Source organism: Podarcis pityusensis (genome assembly GCF_964106645.2).
Source record: "Podarcis pityusensis genome assembly, chromosome: 3".
Lineage (NCBI taxonomy): Eukaryota > Metazoa > Chordata > Lepidosauria > Squamata > Lacertidae > Podarcis > Podarcis pityusensis.
The window spans coordinates 47,308,532-47,329,295 of NC_138026.1; the positions used below are offsets into that span (position 1 = coordinate 47,308,532).

Here is a 20,764-nt window from a genome sequence, read left to right on the forward strand (position 1 = left end):
TTCTGAAAAGACCTCCGAGTATAGGGAGAAATATAAATTCAATCAATCAATCAAATAAATTCAATGGTTGGTAACCAAGTCCCAACCTACATATTTTGGAGTTCTTTCAAAGGAAACTGATCCTCCAGCAGTCTGAACAATGCCTATTTAGCAACCTTGATTTAATGTTGTCCACAGTGCAATAATCTTATTGGACTTTCACTATGATTGTGTATAACCTTTAGGATTAAATCACAATTAAAGACATTTCTCATTATGTTTGTTCAACCTTATGAAAACCAGGAGATTATACAAAATAACTATAATAAAAATCTGTCACAAAGTTCTAACACGAAAGCTCATCTTCTGAGAAAGTCTGCCAACATACACATCCTAAGCTGCCAACTTAAGAATCTCCTCAGGCCATAGAAATTTCAGGCAGTGAAAAGAAAAAAGGGCACGGTTGGTGTAAGAAACAGAAAAGAAGATAACGATATGGGGTTCCTCACCTTTCCTGTCTGCTCTCTCTCCTGCAGGTGCTTTCTTGCTCCTCGACATCAGCTCCCAACAAGGACAATTGTGACATTCTAGGCAATGGCAGATCACATCGCACCATTTCCAAGGAAGAGTCCCTTCCAACTCTACAATTCTATGATTCTATGAGCTAGTGTAGCAAGAGTTGTTCATTGTTTCACAGTCCAAAACAAATGACCCAAGATGGCTCATACGATGGTAGTCTCCTCCCCCCAGTTGTTTTTCTTTAATGTTCTCATACAATCTTGCATGCAGAGAACAAAACAATGTCATAATGATATATCTTCTCTCAAGCAGTAGCCAAGAGAGATTAATTTTACTATTGACACTTTCCCTCAAAATACCTTGCAAAGGAAAATGTGCAATCCTAGAGTGCTGTAGAGATGGTGTGTCACAGGGAAAACAGAACTCGTATATCAAAGGCAGCAACAATAACCATCTTAATGCAGAATACAATGAATATGCATACTCTACTTAGGGGTATCTAAATAATAAATACATTTTAAGCTGATGTACTTTGGATTAAGCTGATTTTCTCAATTTACTTGAGTAGGATTAAACATATTTATCAGGTTATATCCATGCTGCCATTGCATTAGTAGAAGAGACTTTCATTCATGCAATGGGACTTTCTCTTCCTCATTTCGCCCTGTGCACTCTCAAAAATTTGTTCCAGTGGGTTGAGGGAATCTCCACAGCAGATTCTTGGGGTGAATGGGGGCAGGGCTTCAGGAGGGAGGAGAGGCTGGGTAAACCCTGTTTTGTGAACTGAAGTCTGTTCTGTTTACACAACAGAAGCATTAGATACAACCCATTGGGTGGGAGTTAGCCAATGAGTTCTGTCAGCAGACACCCTGCCCAAGGATGGCCACTTGCGCAATGTGGCTTTCCCCCTGTGCAGCCAGGAGAACCCTCAGAGCAGGGGAGGGCATGCCAAAATGCTTGCCCTGATGGAACAACCACTTTAGTGAGATGTTGAATTCCTCCCATTATGTTATTTATTGTGGGTTATATTCAGATTAGTGGAAGGAGACCCTGAAGCATCTGCAGGAAGGAGGAGGGGAAGTGATTCCTCATTCTCCCTGAATCTCACAAACATCTGCTCAGAAGTGAGGAAAATGGTCTGGAGGGCTGCAGAGGGAAGGGCGAACCCACAAAATTCCCCCCTTCTCATAGAATCATAGAATTGTAGAACTGCAAGGGGCTCTAAGGGTCATCTAGTTCAACCCCCTGCAAAGCAAGAATCTCAACTAAAGCACCTGCTTAAAAACCTCCAAGGAAGGAGAGTCCACTACCTCCTGAGGGAGTCTGTTCCACTGCTGAACAGCTCTTACTATCAAAAGTTCTTCCTGATGTTTATTCGGAATCTCCTTTCTTGTAACTCGAATCCATTGGTTGGTTCCTAGCCTCTGGAGAAGGAGAAAGCAAGCTCGCTCCATCCTCCATATGACAGCCCTTTAGATATTTGAAGACGGCTATCATATCTCCTCTCCTCCTCTTCTGCTAGATCTCAAACCATTTTGTAGAGAGAACTGCAAGCATGAATCTTATTCTCTATTTATAACGAGCATTTCCTATGGTGACTTACCTTACAGGGCAGCTGTGAGGAAAAAAATGAGGTGGAGTAATGTATCTCACTTCATATAAAGTAGTTACAAAATAAGTTATAAATACGTCCTTCATAATATGCAACCAGCTGCCAATATACATGACTATAGTTAGATATCTAGTCATACTAGTAATCTATGAAATGAGTAACAGCAAATTTCATTATGCCAGCCTGAACAACTCTGTCATCCTATATGCAGATGCCATACCCATAGCAATATTAAAAGGTAAAGGTAAAGGTAAAGGGACCCCTGACCCTTAGGTCCAGTCGTGACCGACTCTGGGGTTGCGGCACTCATCTCGCTTTATTGGCCAAGGGAGCCGGCGTACAGCTTCCAGGTCATGTGGCCACCATGACCAAGCCGCTTCTGGCGAACCATAGCAGCACACGGAAACACCATTTACCTTCCCACTGAAGCGGTACCTATTTATCTACTTGCACTTTGACGTGCTTTTGAACTGCTAGGTTGGCAGGAGCTGGGACCGAGCAACGGGAGCTCACCCTGTCATGGGGATTCGAACCACCAACCTTCTGATCGGCAAGTCCTAGGCTCTGTGGTTTAACCCACAGCGCCACCCGTGTCCCAATAGCAATATTAGGTGGGTTCAAAAATATGTAGTTATCTGCTTTTGAGGTGGCTATATCTTTCAAGAAAGTACATTTAAAACATTGACATCAGGAGACAGAGGCCACATCGTCCAGTGGATGGAACATTAGGGTGGATCACTGGTGGCAAGGTTCACAAGGCAGCCTGTGCCAGACTCAGATGTTCAGATATTACAGAGAAAAGTGACGAAAGTGGGGGGGGGGGGAGCTACTTGTGCTTTTGCTTTCCCAATTTTTACTGCACTTTGCAAAGCAAGATGTAAATGTCTCAGCTATAACTGAGATCTTACTAAGAAGGAGAGAGAGCAAGTCCCTGTGCTTCAGTTTTCTGTGCTTTCCCTCTTTTTCATTCAGCCTACGATCTGTGGTCAACAAACTGGAAATGAGTTAAAATAGCTTACTCACAAGGCTGCTGTGCAGGGAAATGAGATTATAAACATCCCTTGCTAATTGAAACATTCTATGTAGAATGATAAACACAAACTGACCCCAAATAAATGGACTTCCAGGCAGGCTTACACAAGAAATGGACAGATGATTCTTACATGACTATCCTACTCAGGTATACTCTGAAGTCCCACTGTGCTCACTTGGGCTCACTGCCTAGTAAGTGTATTTAGAATTGCAGTCTTAACGTACTACATTTTGATCTACTTTCCTGTAGAACAGAAGGAGTGCTGGAGGATTGCATACATCCAGCCAGGTGCTTGTTAAATTCTTGCAAATATACAGCCAATTTAGGCACCTGACATTGTTGAAGCATAGAACTGGCACCAAAGAGACATTCATTAGTCCTCAATGGAGCTGTTTTGCAAGTTTCAGAGACAAACAGGTAATATACATAATCATTCAGGTGTTTTATACCATCAAGGCATATTTAACAGGGAAGTGTAAAAAGCAACTACACTACCTACAGGAAGGCATTATGTTATTTGGAACATCTGTTATCATTTATCACCATTAAGCATGTATGAACACAATGGCCCAGGTTAGATGATCCTGGCTTAGTAACCAGAGATTCATAAGTGTTTTCCTCACACAAGCTGCTTTGTGTGAGCTGTGATTAAACCAGGAAGTCTCTAACCATAGTTTCCCATTTTGTCTGAACCAGCTTCAGTCTTTAAACCAACTTCAATGGTTAAGATCCTGTCTTGTTCTGATGCTGGTGAGGGTAGTTTCCCTGTTCAAGCAACTTATGGTTAATTAGAGGCTTCTTGGGTTTGATGACCGCATACTGTGAAGGGAGGAATCAAGGGGCTGTGTGTGTGAGAAAGACTTCTGCAAATCTTCACTTAAGAAACCAATATATGATCATCTAAATACAGCCAATAACTGCAGAAAGTATTGACCTTGTTAAAATCATTCCATTTGTCACATTCCCCCTCTCACCAGCTTAAAGTAAGAATAGAGGAAAGGTTACTTTCAAAGTGCTGAGTGTAGAAAGTATACTGAAAAACATAATCAGAATATAAACAAAGGTACTAATACTTAAAAAAATAAGATATTAAAAGACAGCAGCAAACCAGATTATATACTAAAAACACAATCAAATAAAAAAGTGCAACAACAAAAAATTCCACAAGGTGGCTCTCAATACTATATATATGTATGTGTAAATATATATATATAAAATCTCATACATTTTAGTGTTACATTAAAATGTTTCTGTTCTGAAGATAATTTTCAGTTTAAAACTGATTCAAAACTAAAATGCTGGTTTAAGGCATGTGACGCAGAAGTACATTTTTTAAAACATAGTCTTCCTCCCCCCCTTGCTTGGTGTGAACAGCTAACTCAAGGTTCACATAACAGATAAGTGGTTAGAAAATAAAAACATAGCAAACCTTTGTAAAGTTGCAGGTGAAATATGGCAACAGGAGACTGGGGAGACTAGGGCTAGGAATCAATGAATGAGTCCTGTCAGTGGAAGATCTGTGCAAGGACTTGTGGTTGTACAATAGGGGTTCTCTTCTTTCCTCCCCCCCTCTCTCCCATGCCCCTGAAATTGGCTTTGGTGTGGGGTCAAGAGAACTCCCGGAACAGCATGTAGGTGGAAGAGAGGGAAGCCAAAATGCCTTCACACAATGCTGACTTCCTCCCCAGGGTTCAAATCCCTACAAATGAAGCTCACTCAAGTGACCTTGGGCCAGTCATCGTCTCTCAGCCTAGCTATCTCACAGGGTTGTTATATGAAGATAAAACAAACAGGGGAGAACAGCGTAGAAAACATTGAGCTCCTTGTTCCATGCCCCTCATCCCTAGTCACTACTGAATTTACTAAAATGCAACTTGAAAGACTGTACAACAGCTGCCTGTGGTTTAGCATTATGTCCTAGGCATTCCTAGCCAAGAAATGCTTCTAGCCTCTAGGTATCTGTCCCAAGGTCTGTGCCCTGGGGAGCAGTTGCAGTAACAGTGGGCCCTTGCCCCTCCACCAGCTTATGTACCCTCACCTGATGGGGTGCATGTACACAACCTGAGACTTCTCCTGCACAGAAGGCATTACTGCTCTTCCCTCTTCAAGCCTCTCCTGGTTCTAGGAGACAGCAGGGAGGGGAGTTAACTGACCCAACCCTCGCCTGAACAGCCTCTTACCCCAACATGCCCATCTCTGTCTCTGACGGCCCTCATCATTCATCTCCCCCTGCTGCCCTGGCTCCAACCTCACGGCCGGTGACAAACCCCATAAAAGGCTGCCCCCCCCCTCCTGGATCAATCCCCTGTCCTCCTGCCTCCGTCACACGCTTGTCAGAGCCCTGACACATTATGTCTGAAGCAGGCTTTCAACTCTGATTAGCTGTTTTTTCTATAAGCCACTGTTTTCCAGATCTCTCTGTGTGTGCATGGGTTCCTTCTCTGTCAACTATTTCCAATTCTTAATGTTTCTGAAAGGGATTGACATCATCCATAATGCCTGAAAGCTTTAGTCGAGAATAAATTCCTGAGAGTAATTCTTAATTACTTACAGATGTCTGTTAATTCCTATGAGAGGTTCTATTTCAAAATTGAAAGGGCAGGTTGTCTCCTGTCAGGCTCTTAAAAAACCCACTGGCTCTTTATTTTGTCAAAATGTTATGCTACGTGGAATAGGAAGCTGCTGAAGTAAAATAGACTCTCTCTTCAATGTCATCTTTCCCAGCATGAGGACAAAAGTAATTTTGTTTCTAAAACTTGAACGAGTTTCATTATTGACCGGTATCCAAACAAATTACAGTTTGTTAATGATTCATGGTGTGGGTTATTCAGAGTGAAGGGGAAGATATGCCTACAACTATCCACATCTATCCACACATGCATGTATGTGTACATACACACTACACTGTGGTTCTGTCTCTCTGCCATATGACTATTATGACAGAAGAGTCCATGTGCCCTAATTAAATCAGGGCGAAGTCAAGCCAACCATGTCCCGACAAAGCTGGGTTGCTCCTCTATTGGCAACCCATAAGACGCAGAATTGAGGCTGGAAACGGAACTGTGCCAGGAACAGCAAGCCCTATGACCTCCATATGTTGTGGACTATACTCCAATCATCTCTAACCACCAACCATATTAGCTGGGGCTGATGGGAGTTGTAGCCCCAAATATCTGGATGACACAATGTAGATAACCCCAGACTATGGAACGCCTTCCCATCAGATATCAAAGAGATAAACAAGTATCTGATGTTTAGAAGGCAGCCCTGTTCAGGGAAGTTTTTAATGACTGGTGTTTTAATGTATTTTTAATCTTTGTTGGAAGCCACCCAGAGTGGCTGGGGAAACCCAGCCAGATGTGCAGGGTACAAATAAATTATTATTGTTAACAACAACAACATTATGTAATGTCTAATTTATAATGTTTGGTTACATATGTTTGAAGCTAGCAGATATCTGCTTTTAGCTCCCTTGCCCCCATTGCTATATTAAGAACAGAAAAATGGAAAAATATTGTAGAGCTGCATTCAAAGTTCCCATTGCTCATAATTTCATTTTTCGGATGGATGTGCTGGACAGTTCACAGCACAAGCCAACAATGAGGGAGGAGCAAAGGGCCCAAGGGTGCGCATCAGCAGGTTGCTCTTTCACATTAAACCATAGTGTATTTTTGCTATGATAGATAATGTGATGTGCAAACCAGGCCATTTCCTCTTTTGAATACAAGGTGGATAAGAACACAAGTTTGTTTGGCCACAGTGCCCCCCCCCCAATCCCTAAACTTTATTCTACTGAGATATTATCTCATTTAATTATGCCAAAGATATTGCCAGTGTATAGATGGGAATATGAACAGTGTTAATTAGTAACACCTCCTATATCTCATTCTCCTACATTTATTAAACACTTTTTTCCATTTTGTAAGTTCATCTGCAGAATTTTGTAATTACCTGCTTAGCAAGACACAAACCAGATTAACTTATATTTTACTGAAAAAGTATTATTGTTCTCAGTAAGCAAATAAGATAATCCTTTTTTTAAAAAAGTCATTTTCATTCAGAACATTTAAAAATAAGTCTTCAGTAAAAGGAATTCATTACAAGATTGCAACATGCTAAAATCAGAAGGGGAGGGGGGAAACGCAGAAAAGGATGCTAACAGCAGAAAGCCCAGAAGCTATTTGGCAGCCAGTGCAGTTGGACCAGGATTGCTGTCATATGCTGAAACTGTCTTGTCCTGGTGAGCAACCTGAATGCCAAATTCTGCACCAGCTGAAGTTTCCAAATTGTCTTCAGATGCAGCCCCACGTATAACATGTAGTAATATAACCTAGAGGTTACCAGAGCATAGTCATCAGAAGTTAGGCAATCTCTGCCCAGATAGGGGAGCAGCTGAGCCACCAGTCAAAGCTGATGGAAGTCGCTCCACATCACTGAGGCCACGTGCGGCTCAAGCCATAGAAATGGACCCAGAAGTACCCTCAAGCTGCATACCCAGAGTGGACTCCCTCCTTACTGGAGGTTTTTAAGCATATGTTGGATGTCCATCTGTCATTAATGCTTTAGTTGGGATTCCTGCATTGCAGTGGGTTGGACTAGATGAAGCTCAGTGTCCCTTCCAACTCTGCAGTTCTATGATTCTATGAAAGCTGCTGACATTTTAAGCAAGGTTATATCTGAAGCAAGCCTTTGATGTGCTCTGCTTCAGTTTTGTTATGATGAATGTTTTGCATAAATGAGCTGCAAACTACAAATGACTCTTTCCTGCAAACATCAGCAGATGAAAACATCTCTTTTGTTCATGTGTCTCACAGGGCAGTGAAATAGCTCCATTAATTATCACTAATGAGAGAGCAACCTATGGGTTTTAGCAGCAAACTGTCACTTATGGAAACTAATATTAATGTTTTAGTAATGTGTAGCTGTTTCTTAACAGATGGATTTTAATTAGCATGACACGTCAAGGACTACCAACAACAACAAAAAATAGTGAACACACTTAAATCCCATGTTGAAATATTAGCAGACATCACACGTTCTTCCACCGTAAATTAACCATGGTTGAACTTTGCAGCCACAGCTGGAGCCAGGGAGAAATACAGAAGTCAATGGTAAGAGCTCAGTGAATAAGTAGAGCAGGTAAATTATTAGTAATGTTTACAGTCGGTTTGGCAAATGAAGTCAAGGATGCAGACCTTCACTTCTCCAGCTAGAGCCAGTTTCCACAGTACTGGGGATGACGGTTAGATAAACTTAGGAAGACAAGTCTGTCAACTGACATGAGCATAAACTAAATATACACCTAAATGTACTCACAGAGCAACATCTACACTCTATTTAAGACCGCCTTAGAATGCCAATGATTCACTCTTGGTAAGCTACCATAACACTTGTTGTTGTTTAGTCGTGTCCGACTCTTCGTGACTCCATGGACCAGAGCACGCCAGGCCCTCCTGTCTTCCACTGCCTCTCGCAGTTTGGTCAGACTCATGTTTGTAGCTTCGAGAACACCGTCCAACCATCTCGTCCTCTGTCGTCCCCTTCTCCTTGTGCCCTCAATCTTTCCCAACATCAGGGTCTTTTCCAGGGAGTCTTCTCTTCTCATGAGGTAGCCGAAGTATTGGAGCCTCAGCTTCACGATCTGTCCTTCCAGTGAGCACTCAGGGCTGATTTCCTTAAGAATGGATACGTTTGATCTTCTTGCAGTCCACGGGACTCTCAAGAGTCTCCTCCAGCACCATAATTCAAAAGCATCAATTTTTCGGCGATCAGCCTTCTTTATGGTCCAGATCTCACTTCCATACATCACTACTGGGAAAACCATGGCTTTAACTATACGGACCTTTGTTGGTAAGGTGATGTCTCTGCTTTTTAAGATGCTGTCTAGGTTTGCCATCGCCTTTCTCCCATAACACTAGCATTGATTAACAGCCAGCAGCTGCCACAATGTGAATGTGAAATACTATCAGAGATACAAAATGTTGTGAATATTTTATTTATCATATTCATATCACATCTCCCCCCTCCCCAAGGAAACTAGGAATCCCACAAACAGGGCCCACTTGACACTATATTCATGGGTGTAGGTGTCATGTTGTTCTAGCTAAAAGATTGAGGCCTTTGAGAAGAATGCACACGGTGCTCCTTCTCAGTGCAAAATTAATCTCCTGACAACTTAAAAATGGTGGCATGAGAAGGAACCAAGTTGAGGACAGCTCTCATATAGTCAAGATCTTGTGATGTTTCCAAGGTGGTGAAAGAGGGTTAAATGGTACATTGGCTCCCATGCTATGAGGCAACAGCAAAAGTCTTATGGGTTACTGCTTACAATATGTTTTGACATACATCTGCCTTGCATAAATCATGAATGTCACATTCATGTTTAAAATACTGCTTTCATCAGAAAAAAACATATTTGCAGCCCTAGAAGCAGACACACGGTAAATTCAATGCTTGTGAAATTTAACCCTTAGAATGAATCAGTGTGTTCAAACACAGAACCAAATGTTTAATCCATTAAAAAACAAAAGAAAAACACACCATGGTAAGCAGTAAAAACAGGAAGGTATTAATGGACCTTGTTTTGGTAGGACATCAAAACCAATTAGCCATAGAAACCACTTACTTGTTTTTCTAGTTGCCCATAGTCAGGACCTTGGGTTGGCAAAAAGTAGCAAATGTGACCATTATTTTTAGCTTTCTCACGAAGAGCCATTGCAGTTCTGACAGTAGCATTCCGTGCATGAACAAACACCATCACCTTGAAATAAAAGAGATTTTTTAAAAAATATTGAGCAATAGGAATTGGTTAATAATACTAGTGATTTAGGACTAAATTAAATAATAAACAAATAGAAGTCATTTTAATCAGGGTTAGTTAACCTCTGGCCCTCTAGAGATTGTTTGACTCAAATTCTCATCCGCTTTCGCTAGCATGGCCATCGATCAGGGAAAAAGGGAAATGGAGCCCAACAACCTTTAGAGGTCCACAGGTTATCCAGCCTGTTCTAATTCAGAGCAAACAAATACAGTGGTACCTTGGGTTACATACGCTTCAGGTTACAGACTCCGCTAACCCAGAAATAGTACCTCAGGTTAAGAACTTTGCTTCAGGATGAGAACAGAAATCGCGCGGTGGCGCAGCAGCAGTGGGAGGCCCCATTAGCTAAAGTGGTATCTCAGGTTAAGAACAGTTTCAGGTTAAGAACGGATCTCTGGAACGAATTAAGTACGTAACCAGAGGTACCAGTGTAGATGGTATGTACACTAAATGAAAGCATGTACACTTTCCCCTCTTTTATTTTTCGCAGTCTATAATTCAGTTTCAGAGCTCTAACTTAGGCTTAGTCCTCACAGGGAGCATATGAGGTCATACAAGTAGTGCCTGGACCACTTCAGACTGTATATGAGTGCTCATAGACTTCAAGAACAAAAGATTATCACAGGTAGAAAACTGGCATACCAGGGAGAATGATATTTTAACTGCAGTGTGTATACAAATGTGGGTGACCCAGAGTTTTAGCATTATGAGAGAGAAAAATGTATCCCTATTCCTTTTCCTAAAACTGTATATAGTTTTATAAACCCGCATTACACTCCCGCTTAGTTATCTTTTCTGACTTGGATGGCAACAACTTTATTTACTTCAGGACTAAAACTTTTTTAAAAGGAAAGGAAAAGACCAGCTTCGATCCAAGACCACAATGCACAGTACTTTCAAAATATATCTTTTTATTTCAATCTACTGAATGAGCATATAAAACAGAACAACACTGCAGTTCTAAGCGGGTTAACTTAGCCTGTCCTAACTATGTCAAGAGATTTTTTTATTTTATTTCAGTGGCTAACCTCTATGCATTACATTATGCAAATAAGTTGGGAAAAGTAATTTGGAATAGAGAAAAGTGGTTCCACAGCTACAAGCTGTGTAATTAGATCTGTACTCTGAAGTTCAAAGCTAGTTCTGGTGTCTCAAGAGCTGAGAGCTTGTGTAGCTTTTCTTAGGAAAAAACTAAGCTTTTAAATGACAAAATATGCAAGCAAAGCACAAAGGAAATGTCTCCAGGTTAGCACTACAGAATTTTATGACTATCTGGGGGGGAGGGACTAACAATTCTTGCTGAAGACTTTAAAAAAACACTACTGAAAGTGGTTTAAAGAAAGAAGGTGATACTTTCCTTGAACAGAGGTAGTTTTAGCAAAAAGAAATAAATCAAAAATATATTTCTTACTATGTTAAAAATGCAACAGTGGATTTAATTTCTACCAAATACAGGACCTTCTCCCTCATATTCTGCACTGGGTGGCAACAAACAAACAACTTGAGGCAGCTTCCCCCAATCTGGCGCTCTCATGAACTATAACTCTCATCGAACCCAGAACAATGTCCACACTGCTGGGAGTTGTAGTCCAACAAGTTGGTTAGATCATGGTGCCAATAATGCTATGGTTGCAGGTTTGAACCTGTATGGGGCAGCTGCATATTCTTGCATTGCAGGCAGTTGGACTAGATTATTCCCAGGGTCCCTTCCAACTCTACAATTCTATGTGAAGTGAACACCTTTGAGAAACACTTGTCACTGAACATTCCATTTTGGTAGCACTATTTCCTATTCAACCTCTTTGATGGGATGGCTGACCACCATTTTTAAGACTACCAACAGATGTGGATATTCTCAAAACTTTTCCAAATGATCTCTGTGGCTAGAAAACCTAATCATTTTGTTGATCTCAGTCATTATCACCAAAGAGTCTGGTGGCGGCAAAGGCAGATTAAATGGTGACATTTTGAAGCTGACCAGTTCTGGCACAGATCCTTGTCCTGCCCAGTGGGGCAGGCAGTGATTAAATCCTTCTTCCGTAATGCCACTGCAACTGACAGTTATCATGCTGTTAAGAATTTCAGTTTATGGTTAAACTAGTAAACCAGGGGAAAAGAAACATTTGGGGGTGGTGTGCTTTATCCAATTTTGATGCATGTTGGCATCTGGTTTATAAATAAAAATTAATTCAGCTTGAAGTTGAACAAACACTCCGATTTTGATGAGCAGAAGGCTTCATCTCATGCCCTTTGGTTATCTGTAATTAATATTGCTCATCAATAGAGAGGAACACTTAAAAACTAGAAGCCACTTCAAGCTGAGCCATGTTAGTTTTCCATGATTAAAGTTAGCTCTGATAAGCTGGGCCTTTTGTTGTTTTCTTGCTGGGTAAGATGAATCAATGCCTCCCAAGAGGAACACTTGGTAGGGTATAAATAATAAAAAATAAAATTATTATTATTGTTTATTATTATTGTACACCAATGTGGCAAATCAGCATCATTCTCCCTTCCAGATGTTGTGGACTGCCATGCCCATCATCCCCGACTACTGGGCATGTTGGCTGGTGCGGATGAGAACTGCAAATCACAACATTTAGAGGGCACCATGCTGGCTATCCCTGCTGCACACTATTTTTCAAAGCCTCATTTCCCTGCAGTTTTCTGCTATTTCCCCAATGTACTTTTGGCACAGAATACACTCATGGTTGAAATATTTTGCTTCGGGTAGGCATGGACAACCATCCTACAGCAATGAGTGCTCTTTAGCAAAAAGTGTAGAAACTGTGAGCATTTATTTAATATTTCTTGAGCGGCTTTTCTCATTCTGATAAGGAGGTTGCAAAGGCAATTCCTTTTTCTCAAACAAGGATTTTGCTTGTCCATGGATTGTGGGAAGATTTACAGTTCAGTGCTATCAATATATCCAGCCTTAAAAAACTTCTTAAAACTTTTGCGTGCAAGTCAGTCAGTGGTGGCACACTGATGGTCTACTACTTCCAATAACAACCAGCATCTTTTCCCCTTCCCTAGTTTGTGTGTATAAATAGGCAAACTATACTGGGATGACAAAATCGAAAGAAGATACATTTATCAATTCAAGGATAAAGAAAAGGGAATGTCTTTGCTATATCTTTAGTAAAACAGAATTTTAAGGGACTTGATGTCTGCCTCTCCCTGACCTACTTACTGTTCTCTTCCATGGAATTACTCTCTTGCTAACAAATCTCTTCAGTGCTTGACATCAGCTTTGAACCCTGTTACATCTAATAGTCTCCATGGCCATTGCAGATGCTGAAAATCCTGTTAACCATCAACTTCTTCAATCCTCCTTTGGACTCTAAAAGTTTCCTAGGTTCACGTATACTTGACCACCAAAGCAAACGATTTCCATGATACTACCTAATTTAATTTCAGTTCTATAAAATGGCTAGCTGGTAACAAGCAAGTAAGACATCATTACTTTGTGCTTGGCACAAACTTTACATCTTGCCGTCTAGATTTACAGAGCTGCTCTTGCCCCTTCAACATCTGCTGAACCACAGCAAGTATTGCAACAAGCACTATTTTAGCCAGATGATACATCTATCTTGTTATTGGCAGATTCCCCTGCCGACTTCTAAGAGACAAATGATGAACACCTACAGATTTTGAAGCTTATTAGCAATATTGAGATCGGCTTTTTTCTGGCCAGCTGGGTTTAAAGTGCTATTCAGTCTTTATTTCCTCATTATGGTTTCCTAAATGATTACAGCCTAATCAGGAAAACTTTCAAGTATATCAGACCACACCATCACCGGTGATTTAGTTAAAACAACATCTGACAAGATGCCTGAAAGGGATAATGGTTGAAATGACTGCAAAGCATTTGTTTCCAGGATATATACTTCAATAGCCTTAAAGTTGGTATTTCAAATATGCAAGTCATATACTCCTCTAATTCTTCCCATGCAACTGGATGAAGGATTTTGCCAGCATTCATATTCAGTTTCCTTGAGTTCTGGCTTGTCATACTATCTGGACCATGGGTGGTTTATCTTGAAAATATGACCTGCTTTGAAGGAGAGACAGGCCGTGTAGCCCTGTTGCCGCTGCTAAGTATTTCAGCTGCATTTGATACCATTAATCATGGTATCCTAGTGGACTATCTCTGTGGTTTGAGAGTTTGGTGGTTCCTATCCTATCTGCATGACCACCAGCAGAGAACTGGGGGACTACACGTCTACATCTTATGGGGCATTGCAACTGGGTATCCACATTGGGAACAATCATCAGGAAGTTTGCAACACTCAGATCTAGTTTTTTGTTTTATTTGAGTCTAAGAAAGGCCATACATAAGCTGAACCACTGTCTGGATGCAGGGGTGCAGTGGATGAGAGTCAGTAAACTGAAGCCGAATCCAGTTACAGAAGAGATACTATAGGTAAGTAGTTACCAGATCTGACAATTAGGGTGTGTGTGTGTGTGTGTGTGTGTGTGGCCAGCCTGTACGGCCTCCCTTTGGAAAACAGGTACACAGATTGGGTCCATCTTTGTCTGTGGACCTAGGAGGCCTCTGTGGTAAAGAGTACCACCAGCTTTGACTGGTATGTCAATAACACCCTTTCCTGGATTGCAATAATTTAGCCACTGTGACACATTCATTGATAGCATCACACCTGGACTATTGCAATGACTCTGTGTGGGGCTTCCCTGGTTCAGAGATTGCAGCTTATGCAGAACGCTGCAGCCTGGGTGGTGCTCCTTATTGGACATATCCTGCCAGGACGGAGGAATCTTCACTAGCAGCCTATTAGCCACTGCACCAGTTTTAAGGTTCTGCTACTAAATAACTCTGAACAAGGTTACCTGAAGAACCATATTTCCTTCTAATGCCTGGTAATGGCAACCAGGAAATGAAACATGGTTGGTTTTGCCACAACCTGGTGAAGACCAGCTTGTTGTAACACAGAGTAGGACTGTTTCACTAGTGGTACCAGTGTTGTGGATTGCTCTTCCTGCTGAAATATGAGAGTTTCCATCTGCATTGGCATGGCCTCTTGAAAACATGCCTTTTTGGCAAGCATTCACCTGAACCTGAACTTATAGTCTTATTGTTTTAACTGTTTTAATTGCCATGCTTTTAAACTTCCTTGATTGTACATTTTAGTTGAGGAAGTTTTAATGCTTTGCTTGGATTATTTTTGTGTATTTTAATTTTGTACAGATTTTATAATTGATTTTATAGTTGTAAACCACTTAAAAGCCTTTTTTGCATATAAGCGGTTTATAATTTAAATAATAATGTTAATTTATTCCAAACTGTGGCCAGTTGGTTTATTTAAACTGTAATTTGGAATAAGCCATGATCCCTAATAGGACACGGGTGGCGCTGTGGTCTAAACCACAGAGCCTAGGGCTTGCCGATCAGAAGGTTGGCAGTTCGCATCCCTGCGACGGAGTTAGCTCCCGTCGTTCGGTCCCTGCTCCTGCCAACCTAGCAGTTCGAAAGCACGCCAAAAGTGCAAGTAGATAAATAGGTACCGCTCTGGCAGGAAGGTAAATGGCATTTCCGTGTGCTGCTCTGGTTCGCCAGAAGCGGCTTAGTCACGCTGGCCACATGATCCGGAAGCTGTACGCTGGCTCCCTCGGCCAATAAAATGAGATGAGCGCCACAACCCCAGAGTCATCCGCGACTGGACCTAACGGTCAGGGGTCCCTTTACCTTTACTATGATCCCTAGTCTGAGTAAAACAAGTCAAGATCAGCCAAAGTCCATCTCTTAGCCATGTCAGTATGAGAAAAAAGTAATATGCAAGCCTGAAGGTCACTGCAGCTCCCTCTTGCGATTGGACATACCATTGTTTGTATGCGATGCAAACACACCCATGGACACATTACATGTCATCTCCTACTGATCAAGAAGTTCATTAATGGTAAAGGATCAGTATAATGACTCAACTGCCTGTAAATACATAAAGCTTGCTGAACTAATACTCCAAAAGTTACAGACCAAGGTTACCAATTAACTATTTAATGACTCCATTTGTTGAAATTGAAGAACATAGTGAAGGAATGCCAGCATATGCCATGCAAGCATTACATTTGCATTCTTTTTGAATTTACTTCGGAATTGAATCAAGTGTAAAGTTAAAATAAATCATGAAATGTGGTTAAAAGTGGAAGATGTGCGAAAGGGACAGAAACAAATCTCCCGTGTCATTTGTTATTTGTGCTGTAACTTATATGTTTACAGCTCTTGAATCTAATTCTCATTATTAACTTTCTACTTAATTTGTGAGGCTGGAATAGTCCTGTATAAAGCCTAAAACTCACTTGATTGAAGAAAAATCTGGAATACTAATAGCAAAACATGACTTCCAAAGGTAACTTTTGCAGCTTAAAAGCTTATGGGGTAATTTATATTTGCATAATCTACTTTATTAATTTTTTTTAGCAAGAATCAATTTGTTACCAGTTAGCATGCAAGATCACCACTAATGGCATATTCACTACACCTTTAGAGCATAAAATCCTGAATTAAAGGCATGAAGTATTTACTTACATCAAATTAAATTATGCACCCGGAAAGACAGAAATCTTCTTTCCAACTATTTTACTAATGCAACCATCTGAAACAACCAAATGCTTAAAAGTACTATGATACCGTTTCTGAGATAAGGTAAACAGAAATGTAAATAGCATTCAAAAATGGTCATACTATGAATTTATATAAAAGGTACAATGTTACAAAAAACAAATAAATGCTACCATATATCCTAAATTTTACTGTGTGAAAAAGAGGAACGTTTAGCACACCAAAGGGGGTCCAAGTCAGGATGTGGCTTGCTTTTATTTTATACCAATGTGCACTTGCACTTACTTATACTGAATCCCATTGGTCATTCTGTTGCCCATTCACACGGTTTGAAGAAATTCCTCTAAAATTCTTCACAGTCTGATTTTTGTTATGTTAAATAATTTGGCGTTCTCTGCAACCTGTCTTAACTTCACTTCTCACCCCACACCAGATTATCTGATTCAGTTAATCCTAACACGGATTCTTTCCTCCATTGTGTAAACTGTCCATTTGCTTCCTGTCCTTAGCCAAATTACTGATCTATAAAACAAACAGATCTAACCTGCAACTACTAAGGTAAATTTATAGAAAACTTTGATTACCATAAGCCTTTTCAAAATCCAAGTACGGAGAGCCTGAAGGTTAAAAAAGATTTTTATTTTTTTTACTGTGACACAATTGATCGCTTAATCTTTTGCCAGCTTCTACTGATAGGTAAACATTCCTGTCAGTAACAATTCAAATATATAGAAACAGCAGTGTCTATTCTTGTACAAAAATTAAGCAAGAGTGGCTAGCCTATTGCCTTGAAAATTTAAGTCATTAGACAGCTAACAAACACATTTCTGTGGATGCCAATGAACTTGAAGGGTTATTATTCAAAATTACAAGCAGCCCAACCAACCCTGGAATGAAGAAAACTAATAAATATTCTGACTACATATAGCCAGACACCCTTGTTATCTTCCCCCATATTCTCATGCACTCAGGATTAGTGCAGTGTAGTACTACCAATGTATAGTCCTGTGTATTTTGTACAGGTGTATTATATACAACTTATGTGGGTGTTTGGAAAAATAAATAAATGAATGACTGAATGGAGAGTTGGAAAAACCCACTGTTCCATTTATTTATTTCCCCTCCATCCCACACATCCAGTGGTTTTTCCTTGCACACTGGGCTCTGGGAATGTCATGGGACAGCTCTGGAAGCGTCTCAGGTCCTTACTGCAACTTTTCCAGAGCCTGGTTAGCAGCCCTCCACCTTGCAGGGGTAGGGGTGGGGTCGGTTCTGAGCTTCCTGACTTTGAGCCATTTTGTCTTTGTGTGCGGACCTCCTGGAACCAAACCCACAATACAGAACACTGGTCCTAATTGCCCCTGCTAAATCAGATTATATTTAACAACAAATCCCCCTAATAATATTAAACTAGAACACAGCTATATTGCTTTAGCAGGTGGTACATAGCTTAAACCAGGAGTCGGGGAACCTGTGGCCTGCTGTTGCTGGACTACAGGACCGGCCAAGTTGGCTGGAGTTTAATGTAGTTGGGAATCCAACATTTGAAGGGCCACAGATTCCCTACCCCTGGCGAAAGAGGAAATTCCAGAATGTTCATAATGGGCTAAATATGTTATACAGCTAAACTGGCCTCGAAGGAACTCGTTTGATTCATTCATATTCATGTGCAATGGACCCTTAAAAAGACTTACACGCTTGATTCTTTTTAATGCTTTACAGTGGTACCTCCAGTTACGAACTTAATTCGTTTGGAGGTCTGTTTTTAACCCAAAACCATTCTTAACATGAGGCACACTTTTGCTAATGGGGTCTCCCGCTGCCGCTGAGGCGACTTTCGCTCGCATCCCTGGGGCAAAGTTTGCAACAAGGAGCATCTACTTCCAGGTTAGCGGAGCTCGTTAACCAAAGCGTTCGTAAGGAGGACGGTATGTAGCCTGAGGTTCCACTGTACTGCAAAACACCTTGGGTGAGATGTATATAAAAGGTAGTCTACGACTAAAACGATGGATGCCCCCAAAGCCTACAGCCTACCATGAGTGTCCCCTACCCCAACAGAGGGGAAGTGCCTTAAAATCGTCAGAAAACTTCAATTCCCTTTCCAGCTGAGCAGGAATGCCTTCCAAGTCACTTCAGGCTTTTTGCCTCATTACCTCAGAGAGATGAAGGGATCTGCCACTCTGCTCACCTCTATACTACTTGTCACAATAAACAAACCCAAGGCTGCAAAAAAAAAGTGAAAAGCAGGTAGCATAGGCCAGTTCTGTCATATGAAAGCATTCAGACACATTAAATATTGCTGAAAAGCACAACTATAAACATATGGCTATGCCAACACCAACCCACAATACAGAACTGAGTGAGTGGCTGGATGGTAAATCCTAGTGTTTACCTAAATTTACCTGTGTAAGGTTGCATTTAGACATATTCCTTCAGGAGACTCAACACCCTACATTACACGGTCACTACAGTACATAGGAAAATCTTGCTGATATGCATCCTTCCTGGGGTGACACTCCAAGTAGGGGCTGGCTATGACAATAGCCGATCATAACTTTTTAGCTTTCCTCTTCAATGTCAGAACCCACCCTTAAACCAAATCAGGAGATTTATAATGAAAAAAAAAAAAAAAGGGAACGCCACTAAGCACAGACTTTTCAGAGAGGAAGGAAGAATATTACGTAAACTGGGACCGACATACTATGAGCTAATGTACACTTAAAAAATATAAATAGCAGCCACAGGTTGCATCCTATATACACTTATATAGGAGTCAATCTCATTGAACTCAATGGAATTTACGTCTGAGTAGTCACACAAAGGATTCCATTCTTAATGTAGCTTCAAAATGGTCCTAAATACTCCTAAACCCAAGTCAAGTAAAAGACAGAAATTCATCTATATATTATGACAGGGTTGAAGTAAATACAGTGGTACCTCGAGTTACAAATGCCTCAGCTCACAAACACTTCAGGTTACAAACTCCGCTAACCTGGAAGAGTTACCCCGAGTTGAGAACTTTGCCCCAGGATGAGAACGGAAATTGTGTGCCGGCAGCGCAGCGGCAGCAAGAGGCCCCATTAGCGAAAGCACGCCTCTAGTTAAGAACAGTTTCAGGTTAAGAACGGACCTCCGGAATGAATTAAGTTCGTAACTAGAGGTACCACTGTACAAAAATTAAAAGAAAATGAACATTTGAATAAACTTAAAGGAAATGCAACTAAGCAACCTGCAACCACATTCCACACAGCACTCACTAGTTATTGCTCTCCTACCTAAAGGACAAATTATATTTTCCTAGCACTATAATATGATGGTTTTGAGCATTGGGGCAAGCTCATGAGCACCAGCTACAAAGCAAAGGGTCCAGGAAGAGAATGGAATGAGAGTTGTTGTGAAAACATGTTGGAGGAGGTGGCAGTGCTGTGTTAGGGGCCATTAATATTGAGGATGAGCATTTAAGTGTGTGAGATGTATGGGTGAGGATGGCAGGTATAAATAATATGTGTAGGAAAGAAAGGGGGTTTCAAGAATGCATAAAGAGGGTTGCAAATGAAAAACACGGCAAATTTTTGCAGCTTTCCCCTTCTTGGGACTGTTCCTGAAGCAAAGTGATTTGAAAAACTAAGCTGTCTTGTTGACAAGAAAGAATGCTAGCTGGTTCTACAATATGGAAAACCAAACTCCTCTTGCATAAAAAAAATTCCCTTAAAAACACCACACACAAATTAGGAGTGCATGCACTGCAGTTTATAGATCAGGAAACATCCATGTGTGAAATTAGAAGAAGTTGCAAGCAGGTCAAAACTAAAATGTAATCATTAGTTCAGAAGACACTACTCAGCAGTGCCACAGCTCTCCACTCCTGCAATTTCTGTCTATAATAAAACCAGTAATATGCAAAGTAACTAAAGGCTGACATTCTCAACAGCAGTTCTCGCTTCAGTGTTACTGTTAAAGCATCATTACGCATTAGTGTATTATATTAAGAGTTTTATGGATGCATGTAATCTTCTCCCCAATATAACAGGAAACGCGTGAGAACCAACATGCTTTACATATATTTAATGTTTTGAATGTGTATTCTAGTTTTACTTTGTAGAGAAGCACACCAAGTCTAACATAGTGCTTCTCAACCTTTTAAAACCCATGCCCACTTTTAGCTAACAAGAAAATGCCACATCTCCATTCAAACCTAGCTTTCTGAATTATTTTATTCAAATT

General features: G+C 40.8%; 1 protein-coding gene across 3 annotated transcripts in view; it reads right to left on the reverse strand.

Moving 5' to 3' along the window:
* The window catches only part of ASCC3 (activating signal cointegrator 1 complex subunit 3), a 217,012-nt gene that overhangs the window by 101,445 nt on the left and 94,803 nt on the right, over positions 1–20,764 (reverse strand). For all 3 annotated transcript variants that reach the window (XM_080999928.1, XM_080999929.1, XM_080999930.1), the window contains exon 14: positions 9,769–9,903. In XM_080999928.1, the coding sequence (XP_080856054.1) occupies positions 9,769–9,903 (135 nt within the window). The remainder of the gene's footprint in view (positions 1–9,768; positions 9,904–20,764) is intronic.